The sequence below is a fragment of the Neophocaena asiaeorientalis genome, unplaced genomic scaffold, assembly GCF_003031525.2.
Source record: "Neophocaena asiaeorientalis asiaeorientalis breed wild unplaced genomic scaffold, Neophocaena_asiaeorientalis_V1.1 scaffold70, whole genome shotgun sequence".
In the NCBI taxonomy this organism is placed as follows: Eukaryota; Metazoa; Chordata; class Mammalia; order Artiodactyla; family Phocoenidae; genus Neophocaena; species Neophocaena asiaeorientalis.
In genome coordinates this window covers 14,167,133-14,193,061 of record NW_020175410.1, presented here as the reverse complement: position 1 = coordinate 14,193,061, position 25,929 = coordinate 14,167,133, and the positions used below count along the sequence as shown (strand labels likewise).

The 25,929-nt window shown below is 35.1% G+C and overlaps 1 protein-coding gene across 11 annotated transcripts in view; it reads left to right on the top strand.

The window, feature by feature from the left end:
* AKAP9 (A-kinase anchoring protein 9) overlaps positions 1 to 25,929 on the top strand; it is a 147,669-nt gene that overhangs the window by 8,433 nt on the left and 113,307 nt on the right. For all 11 annotated transcript variants that reach the window (XM_024767016.1, XM_024767014.1, XM_024767013.1 and 8 more), the window contains exons 2-3: positions 12,736 to 12,990; positions 20,041 to 20,085. In XM_024767016.1, coding sequence (XP_024622784.1) covers positions 12,736 to 12,990; positions 20,041 to 20,085 — 300 coding nt within the window. The remainder of the gene's footprint in view (positions 1 to 12,735; positions 12,991 to 20,040; positions 20,086 to 25,929) is intronic.

Sequence of the window (25,929 nt, the reverse complement as noted above, 5' to 3'; positions counted from 1 at the left end):
GTTAAGAATCTGCCTGCCAATGCAGGGGACACGGGTTCGATCCCTGGTCCGGGAAGATCCCACGTGCCACAGAGCAACTAAGCCTGTGTGCCACAACTACTGAGCCTGCGCTCTAGAGCCCATGAGCCACAACTACTGAGCCCGTGTGCCATAACTACTGAAGCCTGTGTGCCCTAGAGCCCACGCACCACAACTACTGAGCCCACATGCTACAACTACTGAAACTCGCATGCTCCAGGGCCCACGTGCCGCAACTACTGAGCCAGCGTGCTGCAGCTACTGAAGCCTGCACGCCTAGAGCCCATGCTTCGCAACAAGAGAAGCCACTGCAGTGAGAAGCCCGGGCACCGCAAGGAAGAGTAGCTCCGGCTCACACAACTAGAGAAAGCCCACGTGCAGCAAAGAAGACCCAATGCAGCCAAAAATAAATAAATAAATAAAATTTTAATGTTCTTGTTTTCTATCTTATGTGCCATCATATTTTTGAGGCTCAGTAGTTTATACCTATTGAGAAAGCATCTCAGTTGTAAACTAAAACCCTTTGAATTATTCTGCAATTATCTTCCTGTATCCTGTGTACTCATAACCCAATCCCATTAATTGTTTTTTATTCAAAATTTGTCTTCTACTTAGCCTTTTTCTTCCCATTCTAACACCACAACCCAATAGGCCCACATTATCTCACCTTCTATTTGGTTTCCGGGAGTCACTCTCCTTTACCTTTCAGAGCCAACCAATCACCACATTCTGCTGATTTTACCTTCTAAATATTTCTTGATTTATCCCCACTTCTGTTTCTACCTCATTGTCTTTCACTTGGACAGTGGGAAAGTTGACAGTGGAAGATAGAAGAGTATGGATTTGTGATGATAGTAGCTACTGATTTTTGAGCACTTTCTAATGCTAGGCATTATGCTAAGCGTTTTACATTCATTTTCTTATTTAATCCTTATAACTATTCTAAGAGCTGTGGATACTGTTTCTATCCCTATTTCATAGGTGGGAAAACTAGAGAGGTTAAGTAATTTGCACAAAGTCATGGTGGCAGAACAAGGATTCAAACCCACTCTGACCCAAGAGATTGTATTCTTAACTTCAGCCCTACACTGGCTAAACAGTGATCCTTGATCACTGTTTAGGAGGTAGGATTGAGAGGCCTTGATAATTGTTGTAAAGGGTAGGAGAGATGCTATGATCTGAATGTTCATTTCCCCCTAGAAATCATACGTAGCGATCGTACCACCCAAGGTGATTGTATTAGGAGGTGGCACCTTTGGGAAATGACTAAGTCATGAGGGCAGAGCCCTCATAAATGGGATTACTGCCCTTACAAAAGAGAGATTCCTTGCCCCCTTCCACCATGTGAGGCTATAGCAAAATGATGGCCATCTGTGAACTAGAAAGTGGGCTCTCACCAGACACCAGATCTGCTGGTTCCCTGTTCTCGGACTTACAGCCTCCAGAACTGTGAGAAATAGATTTCTGATGTTTATATGCCACCCAGTCTATGATATTTTGTTATAGCAGCCCAAACAGACTAAGATAAGAGAAGACTCTAGTTTTCTGACTTGAGCAACTTAAGGTATGTAGGTGCTGGTCTCTGAGATAGGGGAACATGGACAAATCTGGGGGAAAAGTGGATTTGAGTGAAATGGGTCTCTGAGATAGGAAATGTGGGCATTTTTGGAGGGTAACAAATATTTTAGTAAGATGAAGATGACTTTTGTTTTGGATACATTGAGTCAGAGGATATCCTAGAAGAGTGGCCCAGTGTAAAACTGAATATGAGTCTGTTCCTTTAGAAGACCATGCTAGAGATAAATATTTGGTTTAAAGATACTGGCTGACACTCTGGGAGTGGGGAGTTCACTCAAGATGACGACTAAGTGGGATACTGAGAGTTGAATTCTGTGGAAACACCCATGTTTAAAAAACAGATGGAGAAGTATCTGCAAAGAATACTGGATACAAACTATTTACAAAGCTAGGAGATGATGATGTCTGTGAGACTAAGGGAAGAGTTTCAAGTACGGAGTGGCCACTTGTCAAAAATGAGAAATCAAGTATGATGGAGACTTGAAAAGTGACCTTGAGCTTTAGCAACAGTTGGTGAGAAAGGGAAGCGAAGAATTCAGATTACTGTGGGATGGAGAATGAATGTGAATCAGGAAAGGGTGGTGAATGCTACCTACTTTTTCAAAGATTTTTTTGTGAAAAGCAGTATAATAGTAGTGGTTATGAGACAAGACAGTCTGGGATCAAATTCTGGCTCTGCAGTTTATTAGCTTTGTGACTTTAGGCAAGTTGCTTAAACTTCTCAGTACTTCTGTTTGCCATCTGGAAAATGAGAAAAATAATAGTACCTGCCTTGGGGTTGTTGTGAGGATTCAGCTAATACATATAAAGCTCTTAGAAGATTGTCAGATTATAAAAACTTTTCAAGAAGTATTAGCCATCATCATCATTATTCTCATGCTGGAAAACTAGATTGGGGAAATAGGCTGGGATCAGATAATGAGAAGCCATATGTGTTAGTTGAGACAGTATGGATTTTATCCTAAAAGTAGCCAAAAACTGTCAAAGAATGTATATTTGACATGTTTAACCTTTGAAAAGGGTTACTGTTTTCCAAAAAAGATATCCCATATTCAGGTAGGTATGCTGCCACCAGGTGGCAGGTATATGTTATTGCTATACAGATGAAGCAGTGAAACCATGAGTTGTTGGGGTTTTTCTTAATATAAAATATTGACTGATTCAAATAGCTAAATGTAAGCACCCTACTTCTAGCAGGGCACTTTGTTCCCAAAAAACTGATTAGTTAAGTGAAGGAGAGAAAAAGAGCGTTATAGTAAAGATAGATTTCAAAGGAAGCTAAGAGAAGTATAGTTGGGCCTCATGGGAAACAGAACAGCCATTTGGAACCAATGCCATTCTCTCTATCATCCCTTATTTCACTTTCACAATATCTGATGCTCCTCTCTTTGCAGATCAGCTTCTTTCGCTTGTACATCAGTTTGCACATGACCAAAAATTAAGGATGAATCCCCAAATTTGTTCTATTCAATGGAATTGTTTCCCACTGTAGACACTTAAAAAAAAAAAGAAGGGGGAGAGAAAAATTATTTAAATAGTGCAAGAAAATCAATTCATAGAGTAAGCATCTAGCTTAGTGGTTCCCAAATTTTGCTGCACATTAGAAGCCTCTGGAAAGCTTTAAACAATTTCAAAGCCTAAGTCACACTCCAACCCCAAATCAGAAAGTCTGAGGTGTGATCCAGGACTCACTTTTTTTTTTTTTTTGCGGTACGCGGGCCTCTAACTATTGTGGCCTCTACCGTTGCGGAGCACAGGCTCCGGATGCTCAGGCTCGGTGGCCATGGCTCACGGGCCCAGCCACTCCGCGGCATGTGGGACCTTCCTGGACCGGGGCACGAACCCGTGTCCCCTGCATCAGCGGGCGGACTCTCAACCACTGCGCCACCAGGGAAGCCCATGACTCACTATATTTTAAAGATCCTCAATGTGCAGTAAAGTTTGGGACCTACTGACATAGCTAATTTGTGTGATTCTGCAAAACTAGGTGATTATACATCATGAACTCTTATATGCCAGCTACTTTACTTGGTGTGCAACTAAAGAAGTAAGGATGATTTCGTCAGAAGGAAAACTGGCTGTGCTGAATACACAAAAAGTATTTTAGTCTGCAACATGACTAGTAGGTTGATAACATAAATGTACTTTATGGGTGAGTTTAGGGATATTTATATGATTATTGCATCATGCACTGATTTTCAAATCCTTCAATAAGATTCATCTCCCCTCTGTTACTTTCTGGATATCTTTTCTAACTCTTTGTTCCCTAATTCCAAGAGAAGAATCTAATCAACTGCCTCTTTTCTCATCAGACTAGACTGGGAGGAGCAGCTGGCGTGTCCTGTATGGTAGGAGCTATGAGCACTGGCCAGTTTCCTCAGCAGGAAGTTCTAAGTACATACTTTAAAAATACTTAAATATGTTTCACCTGCAAAAGAATACATATAAAATATATAGATAAGAAAAATGATTTTTAAAAATTGACCTCTATGCCTGTCACCCAGTTTAAGAAATATACACATTCAAATACATTTGAAACCTTTCCCAATCTAATCCCACCTCCTCTCTACCTAAAGTAACTACAATTCTGAATTTTCTTTATCAGTGCCTTGCTTTTCTGTACCACATATGTTTACATAATATATTAGTTTTGCTGTTTTTGAACTTAATGGTATCATAAGCAGTATTTAATGGTTTTCTTTTTGTTCAGTATTATGTAAAGATGTTCACACCTGCATACAATTCCATTATAGGAATTTACCTCATTTAGCATTCTCATATCAATGAGCATTTGGGTTGTTTCCAGTTTTTCTGTTACAAACCCTGGTGCTGTGTTAACTTTTGCCCATTCTCCGATGCATATGCTCAAGGCCTAGAGGTGTGCAGAGATCATAATCCCATGGTCTCTCAGTCCTCGGGGAGTAATGAGTGTGTTGTGTTGTGGAATGAGATAGGAAGAGGAAGCAAAACCAAAGCCAACTGATATTTATGTCATTATACACCCAGTTTCATCACAAATGATCTCTGACAGATCATTGGAGCTGTTGATGGGCTCTGGATATCTGACAGGATGGGCCATTGAAGTGACCAGATATAGCAGTTCTTTTATTTTTTAAGTCGATATTTCCTGCAAAAAAAAATATGCGTATAAGAGAGAATAATATTCTATTATCTGTGGCTTATAAGTGAACAAACCTCAGATGATAAGCTGGCATGTATTTTTTGCTGCTGAGGGTGATAGCATCTGTTACAGATATACCTTGTTTTAGGATTCTCCTTTACATGAACTGCTATTTATTTGTTTATTTTTGATGAGATTAAGCTTTATACTATGCAGAAACTAGATAAGGTTGGGGCAAAGTGCCATTGTTCTCACCGTTCAGTGTTAGCAGTAAATGAGGTGACAGTGAAATGAAACAGAAGTTGGTGGCATCTGAACAGTGAGGTGTAATAATCTGTTGCTGTTAGCAGTTATGCTTATGGGATGTCTGGAGAGGGTGTCTGGAGAGGCTGATGAAAGAGGCCTGGCTCCAAGACAGCATAATTCCTGGGACTTCTGCCTTATTTCTGTCTTTTGGGATGAGAATTTTGGTAGATGTGTAGTTGTATTATATCCTTTTAAAAATAGTGATATTAACATATGGGCCCATAGTTTTATTAGTGAATATTCTTTACAGATCTTTGGGGGAGGGAGGGAGGCAGTGAAAATCTTTCAGAAGAGAAAACAATTACCCATAGTCTCATAACCTACAAGTAATCACTATTAACAGTTTGTACATTCTTTGTTTCTATGTATATTTTTAAACTTAGCTTGAATCATACTCTGCATGCAGTTTTGGTCTCTTTTCTCCCCCAGCTTTATGTTGAGAGCATTTTCCCACATTAAAATTTTTTTGAAAACATTATCTTTGACAGGTACATAATATTACATAGTATGGTTATATAGTAATGTAACCATGGACCTGATTTATCATTTTAGGTTTTTTTTTAGAAACTATACAGGTATTCTGAAGTTCTGAGGAATAAGCCTAAAATTATTGCTTATGGTTCCTCTTTTCTGTAAAAAAAAAAAAATTATCTTTTTTTTCACTCAGCAAATTTTTCTTGAGAACCTATATGCAGGCACTATTCGAGACTTAAGAGTATTAAATAGGCTTTGATTTTGATTAAAAATCCCTGCCCTCCTGGAGCATATCTTCTAGTTATTTGTTCTGCAATAATAATTTGACTTCATATACTTCTTATAGTAACATGAGCCTAAAACAGTATTTTGATAATTTTATATACTTAGAACTGATTTGTTCTAAACACTATACTGTAATCATTCCACTTTTTATTCTGTATCTTTTTTCATTTGGTATCATTTCATAATAGATACTGTTTATTGAACTGTTTTTTCAAGCAACAGTTAAAAAGAAACTTTTATAATGTAGAATTCTAGTTTTTCTTCTACATAATTGAGAGTATGGGGAAGAAAAAGGGAAAGAAACAGTTGAAAAAAACTTTTCCAATTTAAGCATTAAAAGCTGGAAGAAATTTTATTTATTGATTGACATATAGTTGATCTACAATATTATATTATTTTCAAGTGTACAACATAGAGATTTAATATTTTTATAGGTTATACTCCATTTAAAGTTATTATAAAATATAGGCTATATTCCCTGTGCTGTACAGTATATTCTTGTACCTTACTTATAATATTTTATACATAGTAGTTTGTACCTCTTAATCCCCTACCACTGTATCTTGCCTCTTGTCCCACTGGTAACCACTAGTGTGTTCTCTCTATCTGAGTCTGTTTCTGTTTTGTTATATTCATTTGTTTGTTCTGTTTTTTAGATTCCACATATAAGTGAAAACATACAGTATTTGTCTTTCTCTGTCTGACTTATTTCAGTAAGCATAAAACCTTCTGGTCCATCCTTGTTGATACAAATGGCAGAAGTTCGTTCTTTTTATGGCTGAGTAATATTCCATTGTATGTATACCACATTTTCTTTATTTATTCATCTGTTGATGGACGCTTAGGTTGCTTCCATATGTTGGCTATTGTAAATAATGCTACAGTGAACATTGGGGTGCATGTATCTTTTTGAATTAGTGTTTTTGTTTTCTTCAGATATATCACCTAGGAGTGGACTTGCTGGATCATATGGTAAAACTGAAAGAAGTTTTAAGAGATCCTTCTAATCCTCCTCTTCATTGTACAGTTGAAAAAACTGAGTTCTCTTGAGGTTAAGTGGCTTGTCCAGTGTCACATAGCTAGTTTATTAGAGTCTCTGTAAACACAACAGTCCAGTACTCTAATATATGTAATCCATATTCTTTTTGAAACATTATTTTCACTCAAAAAATATTTGGGCTTACTGTGTGCCAGACAATGAAATGTGTTAAAATTTGCAAAATTAAGGTAACTTTTTCAGTTCCAGAATCCGTTTTCTTCTTAGACGTGAAAGTGTTCCAAAACTTTAAGAAAAATTCTGCATTGAATGAGGTTGTAGGATATAAATAAGACTGCTGTCTCCATAAGGTAAAGTCCTGTGGTCTTTTCCATATCTGATTTCATTGGGTCTATTTGGCACTGTTATTTTCCAACAGTTTGTATTTTGTCATATCGTTGGAAAATATTCTTCAGAGCATCTTTAAAGTGTTGCTTTTGTCTTCTTTGTTTTCAGTTGCCCTACTTCAGCTCTACATACAAATTGTGTTTGGGTCAACTGTGTTATTCTTCTGTGTTTTCATAGTTAGGTCCCTGAAGTTTTGTTGTTTAATAGCTTGTACAGCATTCTTGTTCAACATTCATTAGGGAATATCACAAAGGTAAAGGCTGCAGGGACAGGTACAAATAGTTACATAATTAGAATTAATTAGGATTAATTAGGATTTCTTAAATTTTCTACAGTAAAAACATAGCTACTTACAGCTGCTTTTGAAGACTAGAGAAAGTAGATAACATTTTAAAAATGTTTTATAATTTCTTGGTGTGTGTGTGTTTTTTCCCTAGTGTTGTCAAAAAAGTATTTGTTTTGGTGATTTCATTTGTTCATGCCTTTAAACTTCATGTTCTAGATTTAATGTTAGTGGTTTTAAGTTTAATGACAAATGAAGGAAAAGAGCTCAGAATGCATGGAATGCAAATTGGTATAATGGAAAGAATACTGGATTTGGAGTCAGATGTTCCTGTTCTATTTTGCTACTTTTGGGCAAGTAACTCATATTTGTCTTCAAATCTCAGCTTCTACATTCTTTTCTCAATATTTCATGACTTCTCCCTTACATTCCCATTCAAATTAAGTCTTTCTGTTTTAGACTTTTCTTTAGTACCTATACTTTTTCTTCAAAGCACTTTTTGTTTCTTGAAATGATATATTTCTGTATTTGTCCATATTTGTTTAATTTTTTTCTTCCTACCTGGATTACAATTCAGAGGAGTAGGGTTTGTATCTGTTTCATTACTACCTACCCTGCACAGGGCAAACACATGATAATTTATTCCATAAATATTTTTTAAATAAATGAACTACTCACTACTGTCTGTCATATGCCAAGTTATTTCCTTCACAGCTGTAAAACTCTGCAACCACACCTCTTACAGAAAGCCTTTTTTGAGAAAATCAGGACAAGAGAAGTTCCCATACTACCTCCTTAAAGATACATAGGACTGTTGAGTTTACAAAATTGTACACTAACTTTTACCTTGTTTCTCACAACTGAATAAAATAATCGGCTGGCCTAGACTAAAAGATCCTACTGTTAAGACAGTGTATTTCGACTCATGTCTAGCTTTGTGCCTGGCACATAAACACCTGATGAACTCTCAAGAAACAAAACAGATTCCAGTTAGTACTTTTATTGAAGTGACATTATAAAAACTTGGCATTTTTTTTACAGCATTAAAAAAATTCCTTGTTTTATTGAGAATGATCATTTATAAATAAATATTGAGTTTATGAAATAAATTATTAGTCATTTTTATTTAATTATTCATGTTCTGGTCCGGGTAAGACATTTGCTTGAGATCTGAATTAGTTTTGAAAGACAAGTGTATATGGACATGATATCTTTCCAGTAAATCTTGCAGCTATTTCCGTGCCTGCATATGTTAACATTTTTATAATTGGCTTCCAAATGACAAACACAGATGTCTGTAGTCTGAATTTCCAGCATGTTTTAGAATAAATGTTTTTCCAGTAATTTAAAGTGTACCATTGCAGTATCAAATGATTAGCTAATTGAATAGAGTTTCTGGTTTTTGCTTATCTGCCAACTTGCCATTTTTCAGATTTAAAATAAAAATAGATAGCTATTTATGATGTGATTTATGATGTGCTCTTGTTCCTTTTCTCATGTTTTTACAAAACAGAATTCTTCCTAAAAAGCTATAATTTTTGTTTTTCTGAGAATCTAATTTTGTCATTTGTTTAGTTTTTCTGTTTATTTGTTTTGCCTAGTAGGGTAGAGAGATTATGGTGAGAGGGAATATTTTATGTTTTAATTCATTTAATTGCCACTTTGAATTCTGAGACCATGGAACTTTTTTAGATAGTGGAATTAAATATGCCAGTTTATCATCTTAGTTCTTAGGTTCTGTGGAACAGTGCTTAAAATTATTGCTTAATGTTAACTTTTCTATAAAAGGTATGTTATCTTTTTTTTCACTCATCATGTATTTATTGAGTACTGTTCTAGATTTTGAATATATAGCAGTGAACAAAAGTTCTTACATTCATGGAGTTTACCTTCTGGTTAATTTTCTGAAAAAAATAATATGACTTCATGTAATCAATAACATAGGCCTGAAACAATGTCTTGGTAATTTTATGTCCTTAGAAGTGATTAGTTCTACATACTGTAATAGTTGCGTTGGGTCTTTGCTGCGCGCGGGCTTTCTCTAGTTGCAGCGAGCAGGGGCTACTCTTCACTGTGGTGTGGGCTTCTCATTGCAGTGCCTTCTCTTGTTGCACAGCACAGGCTCTAGGCCTGCGGGCTTCAGTAGTTGTGGCACACAGGCTTCATAGTTGTGGCTCGTGGGCTCTAGAGCGCAGGCTTAGTAGTTGTGGCTCATGGGCTTAGTTGCTTTGCGGCATGTGGGATCTTCCTGGACCGGGGCTCGAACCCTTGTCCCCTGCATTGTCAGGTGATTTCTTAACCACTGCGCCACCAAGGAAGCCCCTATTCTCCTTTTTTTTTTGTGTGGTATGCGGGCCTCTCACTGTTGGGGCCTCTCCCATTGCGGAGCACAAGCTCCAGACACGCAGGCTCAGCGGCCACGGCTCACGGGCCCAGCTGCTCCGCGGCATGTAGGATCCTCCCAAACCGGGGCACGAACCCGTGTAACCTGCATTGGCAGGCGGACTCTCAACCACTGCGCCACCAGGGAAGCCCCCCTATTCTACTTTTTATTCCATATCTATTATTAACCTTTTCATTGGGTTCATTTAATAATGGATACTGTTGTCTCAGGCAGCGGGTTTTTTGTTTGTTTTTTTTTAATCAGTCTTTTTATAGTACAGGATTTTAGTTTTCTCTTTTGTTATGTATTTGTACATATAAATAAATATTAAATATAACTTATATATCCTAACAGAGTTGGAATTTTAAACAAAATCTTCATCATTGCCCTGATATCCTCTGCTGTCTGAATATATTTTTAAATCTTAAGAATGTCATTAGCATTTTTTTGCTTTTGCATTCTTTCTGAGGGATCGTTTTAAAATGATGTCCCTAGACTTTTGATTCTATTTACAGATAATATATAATAGTGTTTCAGTTGGTTTATTTTTAAGAATGAATTTGCTCTCCAAAGTAGTTTAAATGCATTCCAGCAGCTTAATAATGTACAAATAGAGGCAACTGGTCTTGCATCTGTTCCTTAAGCAGATAGTAGAATAACTGACTAGTTGCTGATGAACTGGGGAAGAAATTTAAATGTGATATATTTTTATATTGCAAGGTCAGTGATTAGATATTTCTGACTTATTAATTAGACACATTTGTTAAGTAAGCAATACATATCTATAAACTTTTCTTCATTTACAGCAGACAAAAGTATAACATATGCTGTATGTTATTCTATAGATTCTAGTATTTGTCACATATTTTGATAGTTAATGATATCAACATCATCAAGATTGCTTTAATCCTTTATATCATAAGACATTTACTGGCCATCTTTGTAATTGGTCTAATTTATATATTAATATGTTTGTATATTTCCTCTGTTTCCTCTTTTTAAGGCACAAAGGGCTTACACCTGTTCTTATGCTTTTGTTTCTCTCAGAATGACTGAGTTCAAATTAAATTTAGGAATTGGTAGTTAATAGTTGCTTCATATAAAATTTGGAAAATTTATGCACCAAAAAGGAAATTTCAAGTGAGCATAAGGAAAAATAACTGTAACCCCAAATCCAGAGACAGACCAAAGTTGTTATGGTTATATTCTTCCAGAATTTAATCCATGCCTCTATGTATAATGTTATTAAAATTTAAAATAGGTATAATTGTTGAAGGCTATGAGCCTGAGGCCTGCCTTATCTTTGTTAAAAGAGATGCACTTAATTTTCCTTTTACTAAAAAAGGTTATATTGCAGGGGGCTTCCCTGGTGGTGCAGTGGTTGAGAGTCCACCTGCCGATGCAGGGGACACGGGTTCGTGCCCCGGTCCGGGAAGATCTCACATGCCGCAGAGCGGCTGAGCCCGTGAGCCATGGCTGCTGAGCCTGCGCGTCCGGAGCCTGTGCTCCGCAGCGGGAGAGGCCACAACAGTGAGAGGCCCGCGTACCGCAAAAAAAAAAAAAAAGGTTATATTGCAATATTATACCTAATGTTGTGTATAAACATTTACTATTAATAATGGTTTACATTAATATTTTTAATATTTTTAATATTAATAATGGTTTGCATTAGTATTATTTTAATTGAATTAATCTAGTGTTGCCCAAAATATGTTATCCATAACTTTTGATACAGGTAGTGATGAGATATTTTAGGTGATATCCTGATCCAATATTAAATAACAGTGGATAGTATTGTAAAAAAAAAAAAGTTACTACTTTTCCAGGTTTCTTTAACTAGGTTCCTTATAAGCCAAAAGTCTGATACTTACAGATCCTTAGCACCCCTCTAACACTTGCCTGTTTCTCTTAGGACCATCAGCAATATATCTAGCTAAAATTTTAATAATACAGTTTTATTTTTCATTGTATTCATTTTTGTTTTTATTTTTAAAAATATGACAAGTGATACTTTTAATTTATGTCAAGGATAGAAAGTATCCTTTTTTTTTTTTTTTTTTTGCTGTATGCGGGCCTCTCACTGTTGTGGCCTCTCCCGTTGTGGAGCACAGGCTCCGGACGCGCAGGCTCAGCAGCCATGGCTCACGGGCCCAGCCGCTCCACGGCATGTGGGATCTTCCCAGACCGGGGCACGAGCCCGCGTCCCCTGCATCGGCCAGCGGACTCTCAACCACTGCGCCACCAGGGAAGCCGGACAGTATCCTTTAAAATAAATTTAAATAAGAAAAGTACACTAGTTAAAACATATTAAGTAACTGGTAAGTTTAGGTGACACTAGGATATGGCAAAAATCCTGATGATGGTATGCAAATGATTAAGGGCTAGGAGGCTCTACTGTTTGATACTGAAAATATTTATAATTTTTCCCATTATAAACAAATCTGCAATGATCATTTGTATAGCTAAAGCTTTTTGCATGAAATAACTACATTTACTAATATACGTAAGTGGAAGTTATAGAAATTCCACAAAGCAAATGCATTTAGAGCTCCTATGTTTTCATATAATCTCATATCCAGAGATTATACTCTCACTGAACAGTGAATGAGAATGCCTGTTTTTTATTCTACCCAACTCTGGGGTAGAATAGACATGATATTTTCTTTAGACATGATATTTTTGGTTCTTCTCAACATTTGAACAGCATTCATTCAGAAATACCTAGTTTCTTTGCAATTTAGTAGTCATTTTTGTGTTAAACACAGAAACCATGGTCCATTATTTTGTCATCATTTTAGTGATGGGTTGATCTTTTAAAGAAAGTGACTCCAAATCTACTTTTTTCTTAGTGCTGATAAAGAAAAATTATCTTTGACAATAACGATTATTTTTTTTTTCTGTAGCTTGCCCAGTTTCGACAAAGGAAAGCTCAGTCTGATGGGCAGAATCCTAAGAAGCAGAAAAAAAAGAAGAAAACTTCAAGTAGTAAACATGACATGTCAGCATACCATGCTGTGAATATTGAGCAATCACAGAGTGATGAGATGTGCACAAATAGTTCTCAGAAATTAGGATCAGCTGTGACTCCTGAATCCACAATAATGAGAACTCTACACAGTGGAGAAATAGTTAAACATGACCAGGTCTTCTCTGTTGAAGTAAGTATTCATCCAGAATTTTAAATACTAGCATTCTAAGTGTAAAGTTGTTGTAATGACAATACTCACTAGCACCCTATGCGATTTTTGTGAGCTTGATTTAACAAACACTTACTGAGCAGCTGTATTACACCAAAGATTGAGCACCAAGGATACAAAGATAAATATGACAGTCTCTATCCTTGAAAGTCACTCTAGTGGGGAAGGTGGGTGTAAGATAGGCTGTGTACCTTGATTAGAGCCATGCTAGCAACAATGCACATGGTGCCCTAAAGTACCATGATTTGGGGGAATGCCCAAATCAGTCTTGTGTGTGTTATTTGGGAAAGTTTCCAGGAAGAGAACCAAGTCTTGAGGTGTAAGTTAGAGTTAGCTAGAGGCAAAGAAGTAGGGCAGACAACCTCCATGCTAAAGAATCAGCATTCTCAAAGACATGAAACAGTGTGATGTGATTTGGAAACCTTAAGTAGTTTAGTTTTAAATGGATCTCAAAGTGATCAGGATAGGATAGTGGTAATGGTGAACAGAGGGAGGCTGTACCTGGCCCATAGAAAGTTTTCTGCAATAATGGCTAATTTTCTTCCTCCCGTTAATGATGGAAATTTCAAGAATAAGGAGATGAGGGAGAAGTTAAGAGTGGATTGGGTGGTGGGTGGGATGGTGGAGCTACCAAGACCAGGAGTAGAGAACAATGGGATGCTTAGGAGGAAGAGTGTTGTACAAGGCAAAAAATTATCATTTGGATTGTGCCCTGGCATATTTAGGTGGAAATAGGATTTAGATATATAGGGATTTGAGCTTTAGTCAAGAGTCAGAAATGTCATAGAGATTTGCTATTCATCATAAAAGTGGATCTGAGTTTTTCCTTCTTAGAGTTTTTTGAACATTTTGGATACATAGATTAATGTTTTTCATCAACTTTGGGAAGTTTTCAGCCATCATATCCTTGAATATTCTTTCTGACCCTTTCCTCTCCTTCTGAGTCTCCCTTATTCATATGTTAAATTAGTATGTTTGTTGCACAGGTCTTTGATGATCTGTTCATTTTTTTAAAATTCTTTTTTCTTTTTCTCAGACTGGATAATTTCAGTTGAACTATATTGAAGTTTGCTCTGATTCTTCTTCCTCCTCAGATCTCCTGTTAAGCCCCTCTAGTGAATTTTACATTTGTTACTTTACTTTTAACTCCAGAATTTCTCTTTGGTTCTTTTATAAATTCTTTCTTTTTTTATATTCCCTATTTGGCGAGGCATTGTTCTTATAATTTTCTTTAGTTTTTTAGACATTATTTCCTTCATTTATTTGACTTTTTAAAAAATAGCTAATTTAAAATCTTTGTCTATTAAGTCCAATATCTGTGTTTCCTCAGGGACAGTTTCTCCTGACTACTGTTCTTCTTGTGTATGGGCTATACTTTCCTTTTTCTTTGTGTATTTGTAATTTTTTAAAAATTTATTTATTTTTGGCTGCATTGGTCTTCTTTGCTGCAAGTGGGCTTTCTCTAGTTGCAAAGAACAGGAGCTACTCTTCATTGCGGTGTGCGGGCTTCTCATTGCGGTGGCTTCTTTTGTTGCATAGCACATGCTCTAGGCACGCGGGCTTCAGGAGTTGTGGCACATGGGCTCTAGAGTGCAGGCTCAGTAGTTGTGGCACACGGGCTTAGTTGGTCCACGGCATTTGGGATCTTCCTGGACCAGGGCTTGAACCCGTGTCCCCTGCATTGGCAGGTGGATTCTTAACCACTGGACCACCTGGGAAGTCCCATGAAAGTGTTAGATTTAAAAGAGGGCCACATAAGTTAGGAACCACTGCTACAGGATTTCAGAATAGGAGTAAGCTTATTTCTGTTCCTGGCATCATAACTACATCAGAGAGGAGGTTGACTTGGAACTTGATCTTGAGTGCTGAATAAAATTCCCGTAAGTATAGATGAGAAAGGAGACAGTGATGCTTCCTGTTTGGTTTTTTTTCGGTTTTTGCTTTTTTTGTTTGTTTGTTTGGGTTTTTTTTGTTTTTTGTTTCTGTTAATTTTTGGGAGCTCATTGGACAGGTACTTTATTATCTTTCTCCATTTTGGAGGAATACTTCTCAGACTTCCATGTGTATACAGATCACATGTGGGATCTTTTTTAAAATGTAGATTCTGATTCAGCAGGTCTGGGTGGGGCCCATGAATCAGCTTTTTTAAAAATTTTTAATGTTTTTAAATTGAAATATAGTTGATTTACAATGTTGTGTTAGTTTCTGGTGTACAGCAAAGTGATTCAGTTATAAGTATATATACATATACTTATGTATATATATGCATCCATATATATGTATATGTACTTATTTAGATTCTTTTCCATTATACAAGGGTTTATTACAAGGTATAGAATATAGTTCCATGTGCTATACAGTAGGATCTTGTTGTTTATCTATTTTATATATAGTAGATTGTATCTGCTAATCCCAAAGTTCTAATTTATCACTCCCTGCCTTTCCTCTTTGGTAACCATAAGTTTGTTTTCTACGTCTTCAGTGAGTTTGTTTCTGTTTTGTAAATAGGTTCATTTGTGTCATTTTTTTTATATCATATGATGTTTGTCTTTCTCTGTTTGACTTATTTCACTTACTATGATAATCTCTAAGTCCATGCATGTTGCTGCAAATGGCATTATTTCTTTTTTTTATGGCTGAGCAATATTCCATTATTTATATATATATATATATATATATATATATCTCACATCTTCTTTATCTATTCATCTGTCGATGGACACTTAGGTTGTTTCTGTGTCTTAGCTATTGTAAATAGTACTGCTGTGAACATTGGGGTGCACGTATCTTTTCCAATTAGAGTTTTCTCCAGATACATGCCCAGGAGTGGAATTGCTGGATCATATGGTAATCATGAGTATTATGTTGGCTGTGAGTTTGTGATAAATAACTTTTATTATGTTGAGATATGTTCCCTCTATACCAACTTTAGTAAGAGTTTTTATCATGAATGGATATTTCACAAAAATAAACTCAAAATGGATTAAAGACCTAAACATAAGACCGGATACTATAAAATTCTTAGAGGAAAACATAGGCAGAACGCTCTTTGACATACATTGCAGCAATATCTTTTTTGATCCGTCTCCTAGAGTAATGGAAATAAAAAGAAAAAAAACACCTAATTAAACCCAAAAGCTTTTGCACAGCAAAGGAAACCGTCAACAAAACGAAAAGACAACGCATGGAATAGGAGAAAATATTTGCAAGTGATGTGACCGACAATGGATTAATCTCCAAAACTTACAAACAGCTCATATGGCTTAATATCAGAAAAACAAACAACCCAATCAAAAAATGGGCGGGAGACCTATATAGGCATTTCACCAAAGAAGATATACAGATGGCCAAGAGGCACGTGAAAAGATGCTCAACATCGCTAACTATTAGAGAAATGCAAATCAAAACTACAATGAGATACTACCTCACACCAGTCAGAATGGCCATCATTACAAAGTCTACAAACAGTAAATGCTGGAGAGAGTGTGGAGAAAAGGGAACCCTCCTATACTGGTGGGAATATAAATTGGTATAGCCACTATGAAGAACAGTATGGAGGTTCCTTAAAAAACTAAAAATAGAGCTAACATATGATCCAGTAATCCCACTCCTGAGCATATATCTGGAGAAAACCATGGTTCAAAAGGATACATGCACCCCAGTGTTCATTGCAGTGCTGTTTACAATAGCTAAGACATGGAAACAGTCTAAATATCCATTGACAGCTGAATGGGTAAAGAAGATGTGGTTACATATATATACAATGGAATATTACTCAGCCATTAAGAAGAATGATGGATGGACCTAGAGTCTTTCATACAGAGTGAAGTAAGTCAGACAGAGAAAGACAAATATCATATGATATTGTTTATATGTGGAATCTAAAAAAATGATACAAATGAACTTATTTACAAAATAGAAACAGACTCACAGACTTAGAGAATGAATTTATGGTTACCAGGGGGAAGGGTGGGGGGAGGGATAGATTGGGAGTTTGAGATTAACATGTACACACTGCTGTATTTAAAATATATAACCCTATTAGAATTTTTTAATGTTTCTTTATGTGTATACACAGGATAATTTTATAGATGTAAACATTATGTTTAATTGTATTCAATAACATGAACACAAACGTGGAATGATAATAAAATAAGATAACCAACAAGGACCTACTGTATAGCACAGCAAATTCTGCTTAGTAGTCTGTAATAACCTAAATGGGAAAAGAGCTTGAAAAAGAATAGATACATGTGTATGTATAACTGAATCACTTTGCTGTACACCTGAAACTAACACAACATTGTTAATCAACTATACTCCAATATAAAATAAAAATTTTTTTAATTCTTAAAAAAGAATGGATGTTGAATTTTATCAAATGCTTTTTCTGCAGCTATTGAGATGATCACATGGTTTTTGTCTTCTGTTGATGTCGTGTATCACATTGATTGATTTGCATATGTTGAACCATCCTTGTGACCCTCAGATGAATCCAGCTTAATCATGGTGTATGGTCCTTTTGTTTGTTTGTTTGTTTTGCGGTACGCGGGCCTCTCACTGTTGTGACCTCTCCTGTTGCGGAGCACATGCTCCGGACGCACAGGTTCAGCGACCATTGCTCACGGGCCCAGCCGCTCCACAGCATGTGGGATCTTCCCGGACCGGGGCATGAACCCGTGTCCCCTGCATCAGCAGGCCGACTCTCAACCACTGCGCCACCAGGGAAGCCCGTATGATCCTTTTTAATGTGTTGGTGGATTTGGTTTGCTAATATTTTGTGGAGGATTTTCACATCTATATTCATCAAAAATATTGTATGGTAATTTTCTTTTTTTGTGGTATCTTTGTCTGGTTTGGGTATCAAGGTGATAGTGGCTTCATACAATGACTTTGGGAGTTTTCCCTCCCCTTTGATCTTTTGGAAGAATTTGAGCAGGATTGATATAAGTTCTTCTTTGTATGTTTAGTAATCTCTCAGTGAAGCCATCCAGTTCTGGACTTTTGTTTGAAGGAAGTTTTTTAAAATTACAGATTCTGTTTCACTTCTAGTGATCAGTCTGTTCAAATTCTCTATTTCTTCTTGATTCAGTTTTGGTGGGCTGTATGTTTCTAGAAACTGGTCCATTTCTTCTAGGTTGTCCAACTTGTTGGCACATAATTGTTCGTAGTATTCTCTTATGGATTTTTGTATTTCTGTGGTATTGGTTGTTATTTCTCCTCTTTCATTTCTTATTTTATTTTGGTCCTCTTTTCTTCTTGGTGATCCCTGCCAGAGGTTTGTCGATTTTTTTCCTTTCAAAACACCAGCTCTTGGTTTTTATTTGATTTGGTGATTTTTATTTGGTGATTATTTCTGTTTTATTTTGTTTTATTTTATTTTATTTGGGGGAGTGTATGCAGGCCTCTCACTGTTGTAGCCTCTCCCATTGCGGAGCACAGGCTCCACACGTGCAGGCTCAGCGGCCATGGCCCACGGGCCCAGCCGCTCCGCAGCGTGTGGGATCTTCCTGGACCAGGGCACGAACCCGTATCCCCTGCATCGGCAGGCGGACTCTCAACCACTGCACCACCAGGGAAGTCCTCTATTGTTTTTTAAATTTCTGTTTTATTTATTTCCTCTCTGATCTTTATTATTTCCTTCCTTCTGCTGACTTTAGGTTTTGCTTTTTCTTCTTCTAATTCTTTTAGGTGGTAGGTTAGGTTGTTGGTTTGAGAAATTTCTTGTTTTTTGAGCAAGTCCTGTGTCACTATGAACTTCCCTCTTAGGACTGCTTTTGCTGCATTTCATAGCTTTTGTATGGTTGTGTTTTCATTGTCATTTGTCTCAAGGTTTTTTTAAAATTTCATTGTTGAGCCATTAGTTTTTTAGTAGCATATTGTTTAGTTTCCCTGTAATCATTTTTTCTCATTTTTCTCTCTGCAGTTGATTTCTACTTTCATGCTGTTGTGATCAAAAAAGATGCTTGAAATAATTTCTATTCTTTTAAATTTGTTTAGGCTTGTCATGTGTCCTAGTATGTGGTCTATCCCAGAGAATATTCCATGTGTGCTTGAAAAGAATGTAGTCTGTTTTGGGGGGATGTCATGTCCTGAAAATATCAATTAAGTCTAACTGTTCTATTGTGTCATTTACGATCTCTGTTGCTTTATTGATTTTCTGTCTGGAAGATCTGTCCATTGATGTCAGAGGGGTGTTAAAGTCTCCTATTATTATTATATTTCCATCAGTTTCTCCCTTTATGTCCATTAGTATTTGTTTTATGTAGTTGCTTCTATATTGGGTTCATATATGGTTCATATTTGTTGAGTGGAAAAATGAAATATCTGGGTCTCTTTTCTCACTTGTAAAATTAGATTCTTAGATTTGATGAGAGCATGTGAACAGTGAAAGCAGTGAAAATTTAGGTTTCCTCTTTGACTCTTCCTAGTACTTCTAAGCTGAGGGAAGCTTAGAAAAGCCACTCACTTCATACCCAAATCCCAGGGATGTAAGGATGAAGCAAGAATGTCTTTGAAAGTTTTTTGTAAGCTGCAACAGTGTTAATAACAAGAGAGGTTGGTAATTTTCTTCAAGTTGTTGCTACTTTTCTAGCACCAAAATTTGATGATTCTTCATTTTAAAGAAATTGAACTTTTTGGAGTAACAGTTTAAGATTTTATTTTATTTAAAAGAGGTGTAAGAATTAGAGGGATGATATCTTTTTTGGTGCTTTTGTCTTACAAATGATTTGTAGTGTATAAAAGACCCTGTGTGAAAGTACTTCTTGATACTTTTATATTTAGAAAACTGCCTAGTGATAAATTTTAGATGTGTTATTTAGCCATTGTGATTCATAATCAGAGTGGAATTTTAAAAGAATTTTAATAATTTTTTGCCTGTTTTTTAGTAATATTTTTTGAGTTTTCTATCATAAGTTACCAATAATAATGGGCTAATAAAGTACAATATTTGGAGAGGGGACGCAGTAGAAGGGCTTTAGTATAATCAGTTTTTACTTTCTGTTTCAGCCGGAAAGTGAAATTTCAACCACAGCAGATGATTATAGTTCAGAGGTAAGGATAAGTAACACTGTGATTGACATTTCATATATTTTTGAAATTACTGTTGATTATTAGTACTTTATTACTTGCAACTCACATGCTTTATGTTTTTATAAATATAATAAGAATATAGCACAGTACGATGTAATGTAAATGACCTAGAAAACCTGAAGTTTATATTTTTCTGACATATCTTTTTTTCAGATTATTAACTGAAGTCTTAAATCTGTTTGAATAAGTTGGTCCTTAATTAGATTGAGGCCTTGTTTTAGTTTCCAGGAAAGTGTTTGAAATTGGGTTTCTAGGATACATGATATAAGGTATCCATATTTAACACAGTAAACATTTCATATTATAGGGTATTTTATTTTGTGTAATGCTTTTTACAACTGCTTGAATTCTAGTTAATTACATAAATTCATTTATTGAAATTAATGTTGCAGTAGTGATTTTTAATTTAGGTGATAAAAGCTAACGTGGGCATTGGACACTTTAGGGAATACCTTCTTTTTGTGTTAATAAGTGTATGTCATTTTATCTTTTTCTTATTCTTTTAGATATGATTGTCATTTTTTTTGGTCCAGTATTTGAGGACATGGAAAACTTTACTTTGAATGGTTCAACAATTCAGTGTATTCTATAAGTTTTGATTTATTGTAGGTGTCTATTAGGAAAGAAAAAAAGCTTCATGTACTTAAATGAACTTATTACTGTTTTGGATTGCTAATGGGAGTGAAAACTTTTACACTTCAAAAGTTTAATGTGTTTAAAAGCTGGGAATATACTTATTAGTGATCTGGTCAGGGAAATAATTAACCAACGTTAAATAAATAAATTAGTTCCCAGTTTAGGCTACATAAATTTGCCTTTATGGGAAGTATCTCAGTTTAAAATTACAGCTTGCAATTCAGAGAATCTGCACTTGTGACTTTAAATTTGGGGCTTAGGTATGAAAACATTGCTTTTCTCTTCCATAATACCTTAATTCTTAGAGCTTGTCTTTTTTAATTGAAGTTTAAGATGGTTTGGCACTTGAACTACTGGTGACTTTTGGGCAGCCCAGGATTCCACAAATGCATTTTTTTTCTTTATACCAAAGTGAATTTTTTAAATAATCCAAGTGGCTACAGATCAGACCATCTAATACATGCCTGTGAAATTTGGTTAAAATTTATATTTTAAATTTTTATTGTGATACCTAGTAAATATGATGTGTTTCAAAATGAGGTACAAATAATTTTAAATATAAGTCCTACAGATAAAAGTTAAAGCATGTGGTCCAGGTCTTCCCTGGTGGTTCATTGGTTAAGAAGCTGTCCTGACAATGCACACGGGTTCAAGCCCATGTCTGGGAAGATCCCACGTGTAATGGAGCAACTAACCCCATGCGCCACAACTACTGAGCCTGTGCTCTAGAGCCCGCGAGCCACAACTACTGAGCCCGCGTGCCACAACTACTGAAGCCCACGTGCCTAGAGACCATACTGTGCCACAAAGAGAAGCCACCGCAATGAGAAGCCCATGTGCTGCAACTAGAGGAAGCCTGTGCGCAGCAGTGAAGACCCAATGCAGCCAAAAATAAATAAACAAATAAATTTATTTTTTTAAAAAGTAATACGAATTAAAAAACAAAGCATGTTGTCCATGATTTAACAATAAGAAATATATTTTACATATATATGTGTATGTAATTTTATATATTTACATATGTATTACATATATGTGTATAGTTGTATACATGAATAATTGTGCACATGAGTAATATATACATATTCATACATACATATTTTTTTAAACCAAACTTTCAGGAAAAGATACTTTACTATGTGACCAGTCCTCTGATACTTTCTAACACTGGTCACAAAAATTCAATTGATTAGCTGATTTATAAGTTGAAAAAATTAGTGATTTTGAAGGTTACGTTGAAAGATAGTTATGAAATAATCTTTGACAGATTTGACCAGATTTGAATCATAATCCTTCTAATATTATCCATTTGGGGCCTAGATTCATAATGGATTATACTTTGAGAAATTTACATATTTTACTATGTGTATAGAAAATAGTATAAAATTGATAGTCTGTGAAATATTTGATGTCTCATGAAGATTGCTAAAATGGGTACTGCTTCAATCCATGATACTCTGGACTAGTTTTGGGTCTTTAGCTACTTGATTTAATGACATTGGACTGGTTTGACTGAGCTAGAATTTCAGAGGACTTCTAAGCCATATTCACATTCTTAGGAGGCAGAAAAATCTTCAGTAGGTCAAATTTATAAACCAAAGAATACACAACATGCTAAGTCAACTATATTTCAATAAAAATAAAAAAATAAACAAGAAGTAAATCTCACACTGTAATACTCTTCATATTAGAACTCTTCAGGGACCCCTAAAATGAAATTCCTTTCTAGGCAACACATATAACTTCACTACAAATAACAGATTTATGAAGTATAACAGTCTTGGCTGCTCTGGTTTGCAATTGAATATTCTTAAAATTTCAAAATTACATGGTTTTAATCATAAGACACATAATTATCTTGTATTTTGTCTAAATATCACTGTCATTTTTCTGGTACATAGGGAAATAAGGTGATGTAAAAGAGAAGGGGCTTTGGAGCCAGAAAGTCCTATTTTCAAATTTCAGCTTATTCACCTCTGAGCAGGATGAATTTGGACACATCACTTAAACTCTGAAATACAGTTTCCTTACCTGTAAAATAGGGGAAATAATATCTATATCACAGGGTAGTTTTGAGGGTTATTTGGTAATTTTAGTATGATGTTTGATATATAAAAAACAATCAGCAAAGCTTGTGGGTTTTTTTTTACTGTGCTTCACTAGATGTATGCTTTTCTTCACACTAAGTTTATATGAAACAAATGAGTGATGAGAATTCTTTCAACAGTTTATTCTCAGAAGGATTTCAGATTCTGATTCTATGTTTAATTAGCAATTAGTTTAGAAATTTTATTTTGATAGATAACGGTATGTGCTTAATGTTCTTGACTTCTGTGGCTAGTATACCCCTTGGATTAAAAAATGGATTCAGGTCTAGAAAGGATTAGTCAGATAATTTTATCCTGTGATCTCCCGAAAATCTGTTCTGTATAAAGATATATCCAATTATGTATACTAGAGAAATCAGACTAAATAAAAAATACCCTTCTTACGAGTTAATTTAAATTATACATAATCTTTTCAGTTCTTGGTGAAGGGACATTTCATATCTAAAATACCATATTTACATAAAATATTTTTATCAATACCATTAGAGCAGGGTTATTTGGGGAAAGTTGGAAATGCTACAGGCAACACACAGAGATAAGACAAGTAAATAAATATGCTTTGCTATGTATAGAAAGATGAAATGATAATAGGGCATACAGTCTTTTTATGGACTTCAACTGATTATTCAGAACTTCTTAACCAAGTCACTTACAAGACTCAACGACATTTATGAAGTGACTGGCTGGAGTTGGAGACATAGCCTATAGCCATCCATTAAGTAACGTAAACTTAGCTTTTCAACTTCGACTTGGGTTTCTTTCTTTCTTCTTTTTAACTTCACCTTATTTTCATTTTCTCCCTCCCTGTCTCAGCTTATATATTGAAGGTGTACAACATGGTGCTTGATACTTAACTTTGACTTTGAATGAATGATCTTAACTTCATTAGTTTCTTGGCTCTAATTCCAGGAGTCAGCTAGGCACACTGAACTCCTATAATTTTTATGAACTATTAGATTCTTCTTATTTTTTATTAAAACATCCATTATTAATATTTTTGTACATACTGCCAAATTAAGTATAATAAGGATATGGTGTTAATCATAAATAGTGAGTTGTTCTTTTGTGATTTTGAACTGATGTCCACTGAAAGGAAAAGTTTTTGTGTGAAGAACATTTTATGATTTTTAAAATAAGAGTCATCTTTCCTCTGATTCTTTCTGAATAGCAGTATTTTTAGGAGATGATACTTACTCTACAGAACATTTTAAAATTTAGAATGTACCTTATTTGTACTTTCCCAAATCTTCAAGTTGTCTACACAGATTGAGAAAATTATGAATTCAAAAAGACTATATTAGTATAGCCTAAAGGCTAAATGACTTTGAAAAATGCCACAGTAAAGAACGATATTAAGTAAAGTTAAGGTTTCTTCAGTTGGAGGAGTCTGTTCATCTAATCTTCATGTTTCAAGCTATTAATGTGCCTTCATATTATGATTTATCAAGTATTGTGTTAAAACGCTAGTGTAAGAAGATGAGATAAATGCTCTACCTGTTAGGTATCAGTGAAGTAATTATCTAGATTAAAAAATATAATCATTTATTGCTAACTATTAATGATCCTAATCTGTTGAGTGTTTCTTTTCTAACTTTGAAATATAGTTTAGTTCTGGTGTATAATCTCTTACTACCTATTTACATGATATTAAATTTTAAAGAACTGTTAATATTAACAAGATTTTAGTATTTATTATAATAACAATTACGTTTTGAAAACAGTCATGTAGTATTTTAAGAAGCCAATACATATGACTTGCTCAAGTGTGAAATGTGCTCAACTTAGAGAAAAGTTAAGCTGAATGTTGGCTATTTAATGTGTTAGATTCAATTATTATAAATAGATAACTAATTTATGTAAGTGATATCATCACTACTTAAAGGAATATCCTTTGCTTAATATGATATTTGAAAATATTCATAAAATCCATTTCATTATACTGTTACCCTAAAGGAGAAGTTTAGTAGATGTTTATCAAAGTGCTTCATTTCAAAATCAAGAAAAGCTAATTGGAAAAAAAAAAAAAAAGCTAATTGAAATTTAGAATTTAATTTGAAAGTTATTGCAAGTGACTTTATTAATAATCTTAATAGAGTTAGTATTGCTGTGTTTTAATAGTTTTCACAAATTCTAATAATGTGTTGCCATAAAGGTGAAATTTTTTTTTAACTTTAAGCTTTGGTTTTTGAAATTATCCTTGGGGAAAAAAAAGGAATCAGACTCTGGAAAGAACTCTTAATTAGGATCTTCACTTTTTAAAGTGGTGTGATCCATATCAACCTAATCCTAATTCTAAGTTATTCTATTCTGTGTATTTCAACAGTAAAAACTTCATTATCTTGGATTCTGTTAACAGAATTGTGAGAAATTAAACATAAACAGGAATGAAATTCACTTGTTTGCTGTTAGGGGGAAGGAAGGTATTATTGAGTAGATTAATTGATCTGAAATTAATCGCCCACCAGGTCAACCCCAGAGACATATTCTGCCAACCTCCTGCGTCCTACCACAAAATGTCTGTGATAGAGACATCTGTATTCTGGAAAATCTCCACATCTGTCAGAGTTGGCATGGCTATCATAGTACACTCAGGGGAAAGTTCTTGGAGGAGTTTTCCTCAGCTCTTGACATCTCCTCCTACTTCTTCACCTGCTTGCCAACCTTCAATAGATTTACATCAGTAAACAGTTTTACTTTAAAATGAATAGGGGTTAATCAAAAAACAATTATTTAAATGATTTTAAGGAAGTGTTTTGTAGAGGAGGATCTTGTAACTAGAGGTTTATAGTTATTCTTCTGAAGACAAAAGAGAAACTGTACTTAGAACCTTAATTCACTTAAATGAAAATGTATATAGCACAGTGTCTTTTGCATTGTAAGCACTCAAATGTATGAGGAATTCTTTGGCATTTGAAATGGTCATAATGTCTCTTAGATGTTTAAATTTAATCACTATATCTGTTTTTGCCAATGAGGCATTTTCCTTAGGCATAAGAAAAGCATGAGTACAGTTAGCACAAATATAATTGTTAGCTTTAAATAAAATTCTAAAACCATAATA